This window comes from Callospermophilus lateralis, chromosome 2, assembly GCF_048772815.1.
Source record: "Callospermophilus lateralis isolate mCalLat2 chromosome 2, mCalLat2.hap1, whole genome shotgun sequence".
Classification (NCBI taxonomy): Eukaryota; Metazoa; Chordata; class Mammalia; order Rodentia; family Sciuridae; genus Callospermophilus; species Callospermophilus lateralis.
Window position 1 is genome coordinate 104512982 of NC_135306.1, and position 8093 is coordinate 104521074.

At 39.2% G+C, this 8093-nt stretch overlaps 2 protein-coding genes across 3 annotated transcripts; one reads left to right on the top strand and one right to left on the bottom strand.

Moving 5' to 3' along the window:
- The first annotated feature begins 493 nt into the window (after window positions 1-493).
- Window positions 494-1489, top strand: Or6t1 (olfactory receptor family 6 subfamily T member 1). Its single transcript, XM_076841803.1, has one exon. It carries the CDS (start codon window positions 494-496, stop codon window positions 1487-1489), a length of 996 nt encoding a protein of 331 aa, XP_076697918.1.
- Window positions 1490-6093: 4604 nt separating this feature from the next.
- Window positions 6094-7514, bottom strand: Or4d5 (olfactory receptor family 4 subfamily D member 5). Of its 2 annotated transcripts, XM_076843664.1 has the most exons (2): window positions 6613-7514; window positions 6094-6121 (listed from the first exon to the last, which is right to left on the bottom strand). In XM_076843664.1, the coding sequence occupies exons 1-2, from the start codon at window positions 7512-7514 to the stop codon at window positions 6094-6096; spliced, it is 930 nt and encodes a 309-aa protein (XP_076699779.1). The 2 variants fall into 2 exon arrangements, with proteins under 2 accessions (XP_076699779.1, XP_076699778.1); XM_076843663.1 differs by lacking the exon at window positions 6094-6121 and having other exon boundaries at window positions 6570-7514.
- Window positions 7515-8093: the final 579 nt, after the last annotated feature.

Genomic DNA, 8093 nt, shown 5'->3' on the forward strand with positions numbered 1-8093 from the left:
GCAACTTCTTCCCTGATCCCTCTATTCCAGCAGATTCCTCCAAGGACATACTATCTAGGAATGTGGTTCTCTGCTTAAGTCAAACAATGGAAATAGCAAGTGTGTTAGACTCACAGAGGCTGCCTAGGAAACTGCCTTTCCTGTTGCTCCCTTTTTGCTCATTGAAGAGTCACTTAAACTTCCTTAGTCATCCTTTTCTTACTTGAGAATGATAAAACATAATGTTAAGGGTAGCTAAGAGGGGATACTGCACATAAATTTCCAAATACAAAACTGGTGTTCAATACCATCCATGTTATTTATTACTAACTGCCTGCTATCATAATTGGTTTATTTTTGTAAACCACTTAGACAGAAATATGAATCAATACATTTCCAGAATATAAGACAAAATTAAGTAGTCTGTATAATTTTATTGATTGATAAAATGATGATTGATAGCTGTAGACCATTTTATAAAGTTGTGTTTCATTTTCCTAGCAGGTGACTGGAGATGAGCTCTGGAAAGTGGACTCAGGTAACAGGATTTGTCCTACTGGGCTTTCCCAGTAACCACATCCTGCAGATGCTTTTGTTTCTGGGGTTGATGGTGACATACATTGTAACAGTCACAGGCAACCTGCTAATCATAGTGCTCAGCTGGATGGACCACTGCCTGCACACACAGATGTACTTCTTCCTGAGGAACCTCTCCTTCCTGGAGCTGCTGCTGGTGTCTGTTGTGGTTCCCAAGATGCTTAACATCATCCTCACAGGGGATCACACCATCTCATTTGCCAGCTGCATGATCCAGTCCTATCTCTACTTCCTCCTAGGCACTGCCGACTTCTTCCTCTTAGCAGTCATGTCTCTGGATCGTTACCTGGCAATCTGCCATCCTCTCCACTATGAGACTCTGATGAGTGGTTATGTCTGTTCCCAGTTGGTGCTGGCTTCCTGGTTAGCTGGGTTCCTCTGGGTACTTTGCCCCACCATCCTCATGGTCAGCCTCCCTTTCTGTGGCCCCAACAGGATTGACCACTTTTTCTGTGACAGTTGGCCCTTGCTGAGGCTCTCTTGTGGGGACACCTCCCTGCTGGAGCTGGTGGCTTTCCTGCTCTCTTCATTGGTGTTACTGGGCTCTCTGACCTTGACCTCAGTTTCCTACGCCTTTATCCTTGCCACTGTCCTCAGGGCCCCCACAGCTGCCGAGAAAAGAAAAGCATTCTCCACCTGTGCCTCACACCTTACGGTGGTGGTTATCTTCTATGGCAGTTCCATCTTTCTCTACATCCGTTTGTCAGAGGCTCAGTCCATGCTGCTCAACAAAGGTGTCTCTGTCCTGAATTGTATCATCACACCTCTCCTGAACCCATTTATCTTCAGCCTCCGCAATGACAAGGTGAAGCAGGTGCTGAGAGATGCCCTGAGGTGGCACTGGTCCACTGTTTCCAGGAAACTATGTGGGTCACAAGTAAAAGGAAATATCCCTATTAAATTGGGAAATTAAATATCTACTGGAAATATTTTTAATGTGCTAGAATTTTTTAAAAGACTCAGGCAATGCCCTACAACTTGCTCAGCTAGTCTGAATGAATACACAGTAAGAAATATCAGAGTTAACTCTCATCATTCTGCCTGTAGTTCTTCTAATGTCTCCACACCCCCACAGAGAAGCCAAACCCAATTGGCCAAAATTTTAGAATTCTGATTAGGACACACTCCTTCTGAGGTGGACTATTTGAATTTGAGAGCATGCAGCAGTGTGTGGCCTCAATGCAGAGAGGCAGATCCTTTTCCACGTGTATGCTGAAGGGTACCGTCACTGCTTCCGTCCCACAAATCACACTGTCAACCAGGGTAGGCTAAACATGGAAATTGCAACTTAGAGTTTAGAGATAAGAGGCCTGGTAAGGACTCCTTCTCCTAGAACAGGGGCTACAAACAAGACCACCAGAACCTCTGATTTGAGAAAGCCAGTTCTGGCTGCAGTGAAAAGTGGTTCTTTAATTTTGGTAGAAATAAGCCAGATGAAGAAAGGAGCCACCAGTGTCTCCTGCAGCACAAGCTGTAGGTACAAAGACTCAGAGGGCCTCAAGCATGTTTAGGAAACTCAAAGTACAGTATGATCACATATGAGGCAAAGTGAAGGAAAACACAGGGATGGAAAGGTGAGCAGGACCTAGTCAATGCAGCTCTGTTAATATTGAGAAGCTCCAATTAGTAAGAATGGTACAGCCATTTGCAGGCCCTGTGCATCTCCAGAACCCTAAATTAGATAGGAGAAACTGTTTGGAGTTCTAGTAATCTATGATTTTGTATGATCTGAAAGAATTATAGATTATATCTAGGTCTCTTAAAACACACTTCACTAATAGATCATAGTAACAAGCACAACACTAGCATTATACTTAAGAATACAATTTTCTTTCTTGTTTTTCCTTGTCTTCCTCATGTGTAAAATAAAGGAACTGAATAACATAACTTTTAATATTTGGGGGGATCACATATCTTTTCTTAATATCTTTATTTTATTTATTTTTATGTGGTGCTAAGGATCGAACCCAGCGCCTCGCATCTGCTAGGCAAACGCTCTACCACTGAGCCACAACTCCAGCCCCTCACATATCTTTTTTGAGAATTTCATGAAATTTATAACCTCTTTTCTCTCCAAAATATTATATAGAGACCTAAAACTTAGCAAAGGATTTCAAGTTGTTTATGGAACACTTAAACTCATCTATGGAACCCTAAGTTAGATAAGAGAAATTATGTTTGGCTCTGGAAATCTGTAATTCTATATGATTTTTAAAAGAGTGCAGATTATATCTAGGTCTGTTCAAACACACTTCACTTTTAGATTCTGATAGTAAGTGCCATCATTAGTATTATATTAGTGATAATATGGATGGATGAATACAAGATAGGTAGATAGATAGGTGATATGTAAAAATATATCTGGATAGGGAGAGAGAGAGAAAGATGTAGACTCTGACACTATACATACTAAGTATGAGAAACTGAGGCTAAGTTAGTATACTTTATTTTATACTGCAGGAAAGACTATAAATTTCACCACACCTAAAGCAAGTTAATTGAAGAACTATAACACTCTGAACATAGTTAGCTTTTAAGTTGCATGTGCCAAGGACATGAACAAATAGCCTGTTCCAGATTCATCTACAGTCCTAAATTCCAATCATTATCAGTGCCCATTGGGCCACCTGAGCCATATTGATCTATTTTAGGAGGACTCTAGGTAATTATTTTTATAGGAACAATAATAGGAAGGTAACAGCCTTTTGGACATTGATCTGCCATTTTGGTGTACAAATTAAATCAAGTAATCTTGGAAAATCAGATTTCATTTTCAGAATAAAGAAAGGATAAACAAACTACTCTGTGTCAAGCAGCTTTAAAATCCTATCATTTCTGTAATGTTTTGGTTGGTTCAATAAGAACTATATTTTGTTAAAAAATCTTATCATTTCAATGATTATAACTCTATTTAGATTTTTCAGCATCCTAAGTTTCATTGCAAACTGAAAAAAGTTAAATAAACTTTTAGTTCAAACAGGCACAAACACTGAAGAAAAGTCATTTTGTTCAATTTCTAATAATCTCTGTGCTTTTCTATAACTTCTCCTATTCTGTTCAGACACATTGATTGTAGAGTCTATAAGAACTATTTAGTAGTCCAAAAGGAAAATACTTTGTGCATAATAAATCAAAGCATTTAAATTGCCTCTTTAAATCAGGTATCCATTAAGCTTTATACTCCAAAAATTTTACCATAAGGTACATAAAGAGAGAACAGGACCAAAGAAGACATCAGTAATTTTTGAGACTTGCAATTTATATCAAGAAAATAGTCAAGAAATTTGTTTGTTGGCTAAGAAAGACAGGATTTTCTTCTTCCCTTTAATGTCACTTTAACACACAAGTGTCAAGGCCTGAATAACTTACTAGAACGTATATTTTTACCTAAAGAAGATCATGGTAAAACAAGAAGAGAAAGGATAATGATAAAAATAAATAAAGGAATAAAGGGACAGGGGAGTGGATGATCAGAGATCTTCTTGGTGCTCCTTTACTGCCTCTGGGGTGGCACTGAGGAGAATGCCAAGGTCAGGAGACCTTCTCTTGCACCACAGAAAGACATCTTGAATGAACTCACCCCACAGGCTGTCCACCAAATGAGCTGATATGTGGTATAATTAAAGTCATCTAAGAGAAACAGGATGGTGAGGAAAAGGAAGGGCCACTCTGGGTCTCTATGAGACACAGAATACATGACTGACTGTACCTGCCCACAGGCAGTGTACAGATGTAGTCTGAACCACATCAATGGGGTTATCATGGGTGTCACAGTGACAGGGGGAAGATGATTGCGCCCTATAGAATGAAGACTGTGGCCAGGAAATGATGGAGAAAGTCAAGGGACTCATCATTGGTCTTAACCCAAAGCAAAGCATAGATGAGACTGTTGGAACTGGAGCATCACCAGGCCCTGACCAAACAGAGAAACCCAACTTCAAGCCTTGTCATGAGCATCCAGGGCCAACACAGAGACAGAACTATTCTCAGGTCTAGTTGTGAATCCAAAAGGCAGCTCAGGCCAGAAGGCAGATGGCAGAATCCTAAAGCCTGATTTATTTTGTAAAGAAAATGATCATCTACTTAAAAGAACTGTGTGATTTTATATACAGAAGTAAGTGTACTAGATGTGCCTAATTTTCCTCAATTGCCCAGCCAAATAATCCTTGTAAAGAAAATAATATCAGTTATTAAAAATAAAGAAACTACATTTTACTTGCACACATGATTTTGTCTAAGTAAATATGTGGCTCTACTTCAAGTACATGCCATGAGAAAAGAACTCTGACTTAGGTATTGTAACTCTAAAACTCCCTTTCCACTAATGTGCACTCTCTTTAACAGATGAAGTGTTTACTCTGTCATGTCCTTTACTTTAATATCCCAACTCCCTTTTCTCTAATCCTAGGCCTTTTCTATTTGGACACTGACCCATGCTCTAGTCCTTGTATCTAAACATTTCTTCTCAGTTGGCTGTATTATGGGAAGCAACTTTTCTTATAGTGACTTATTAAAACATAAGTGAAGAACAATGACATCATGCAAAGATGACAGATTCCATGAAGGGTAACACTGATTGATTATAATCAGTCAAAAAGTTAAATTTGCAAAACCTTGCTTGTTTTATTTTTACAAATATTCTTATGTATGCATGTGGGGATAAAAAGGTACAACCCTCACAATTCCGGTGAGATTTGATTGACAAACTTTGTCATAGCATATATAGCAATCTGAATCAAGGAGAGAATAAGATATTAGAAAAGGATATAGAGATGATGAAAGAAGTCTATAATCATTTTTCTATCACTTCTTAAGCTAAAGCTATTTAAGAACCAGAGGATGAAATACTGTCAAAGCAGTCATCTGTGGTTCTGCAAAGCTTAAAAGGTAGCTGAATGTAAGAATGAGTTTTTGAGCAAAGGTATAGAAAAAACTACTCATCTATACAAGTCTTCTGGATGTTTGTCCCCTCAAGAAAATTCCCCCTTAATTCTCTACATCTCCTTCTCCAATTCCACATTTTTCATGTGTCCATTTCTCCATGAATTATCTGCCCATATTCCAATTTCCAACCTGCCTGACTCTCACAACCACACTTGACCTAGTCCAATTTAAAAGTCCAATTCTACTCATGATGTGAGTCTAATCAACAAAAATTCACAAAGAGACACTGACTTTTAGGAGCATGAAGAAGATTAGACATTATCTAGAATTTGGGCTTCAAAGTTATGTAGACATATGTACATTGGGTTCCAGAAATGTTCTCTGTGGCCTTCAATAAGTTATTTAAGTGTCTCTAACCCACAATTGACCCATCTTTTAAAATGAGGATGAGACATTCATAAGAATGTTAGAGTTAAAATAAATAATAAATATAAATATAAATCACTTGATATAATGCCTGACATAATAAGCTCTTACCAAATTCTGTTTAGATGAAGAAGATGAAGAGGAAGACTATGACAATAATTGCAATGATGATAGCAACAATGTCCTTGAGAAACTCTGAGGAAAAAATTAATTTGATGGACATAATTTTCTTCTTCTTCATTGACAGACATTTAGTCAGTCTCTTGAAATCAGGATCCCACTTTTATTTTAACCTTCATATCCCATCCTATCTCCAGGAAGATGTCAAGTGTTTTGAGCTCTTCAAATATGTTTTGTGTCCAAGAACTGATAGCAAGAAAGACCCCAGGTTTACCACCTCCATGCATACTGCAGCTGGAAATTTCTTGGCAAGGCCAACATGCTCATCTAGGAAGGTGCTCTCTGAACCATATGGTACTTCTGTATGGAACTTGGAGACTTTTTTTTAGACGGCATCCCATGTTCTAGATTGGCTAAAAGTTATGTCACCAGAAATTGTGATTCTAAACAATGGACAAGCAATAGGGAAGGAGCTTTATCTACTGTATGGGTTTTCTCAAGCAAGTCAGTACAGCGAAGCATTTCTCAGATTCTCAGAACCCTGTCTCTGCTAACCTTGGGGGTCAACGCTCTGGGGGACCAATAAAATTCTTCTGCCTCTTCCACAGTTTCTTCATGGCCATAATCACTTCTTTGTTTCTCAGGGTATAAATGGCAGGGTTCAACATGGGAGTGACCATTGTGTACAGCACAGAGACTGCTTTGTCCATGGGGAATGTCCGAAAAGGCCTTGCATAGATATAGATGCAAGGCACAAAGATTAAGGTCACCACAGCAATGTGAGAGGCACAGGTAGACAGAGCCTTGCTGCGATCCTCCCGAGAGTGGCTTCGGAGCATCACTAGCAATGCTGTGTAGGATCCCAGAAGCACCAAAAAACACATTAAGGTGACCAAACCATTGTTAGACACCATCAGAAGCTCTAAGACAAAGGTGTCAGTGCAGGCCAATTTGATCAGCTGAGGCACATCACAATAAAAGTTGTCCAGCTTGTCAGGCCCACAGAAGGGCAGCTGGATAGTCAGTGCAACCTGTACAATGGAGTGGATGAAGCCCCCCACCCAGGAGGCTGCCATGAAGAGCCCACACACTGTCTGATTCATAATGAGCGTGTAGCGCAGGGGCTGGGAAATGGCCAGATAGCGGTCATATGCCATGACAGTCAGCAGGAAGATCTTGATGCCTCCAACGAAGTGGAAGAAGAAAAGCTGAGTCAGGCAGGCAGAGAAGGAAATGGTGGGGTTTTCTGAGAGCAAGTCGACCAGCATCCTGGGTGCTGTGATAGAGGAGTAGCAAAAATCCAAGAAAGAAAGATTACCTAAGAGAAAATACATGGTTGTGTGCAGGCGTGGATCAGAGGTCACTATGGCCACAATGAGGAGATTTCCAGTGACAGTCATAAAATACACAGCTGCGAAGAAAATGAAGAAGAAGAACCTAAGTTCCCATACCTGAGAAAGCCCCAGTAGAACAAATGCCGTCACCTGGGAATGATTTGATGGGTTCATCTGCGTGGTGTGAACCTATTGAAGAAAATGGACATATTCATCAAGGTATCTGCAAGCTTCCCTGAAATAATTTTCTCCAGCCCATCTTAGTAATTATCAACTGTTTCATTCCATAGGAAGAATGTTGTGAGTTGTGCTATTGGACACCACGCATGTGAAAGAGAAAGATTCCTTTCTTGTGACTCTAGAAAAGCCCAGAGAAACTCTAAGTTCCTAGTAAAATCTAAAAATAGAGGGAACTAAAATATTAAGCTCCTTCAAAATGTTTGAGTACCAATGTAGTTTTAGAAACATAACCCAAAGAATACTTTCTTACTTATATGGGAACAAGAAGAGGAAGCTTTAAATATTCATTGAAATTTAAAACTCACCATCCCAAGATAGTGCTACATGCTCTAAGAATATTCAGAATTAACCTTACAAGATATGTCTAAGATCTATGTGAGAACAATCTAAACTTCTATAAATTTATGTATTGACTTACTCAAATGTCATGTTTTAAATAAAAGTAAACCATGAATGCTACATATATTATTTTTTAAATGTTTCAATCTCTCCAATAAATTCATTTATCGACTT

Coding starts and splice junctions, on each gene's coding strand:
- Or6t1 (XM_076841803.1), top strand. CDS start 494: ATGAGCTCTGGAAAGTGGACTCAGGTAACAGGATTTGTCCTACTGGGC.
- Or4d5 (XM_076843663.1), bottom strand. CDS start 7,514: ATGAACCCATCAAATCATTCCCAGGTGACGGCATTTGTTCTACTGGGG.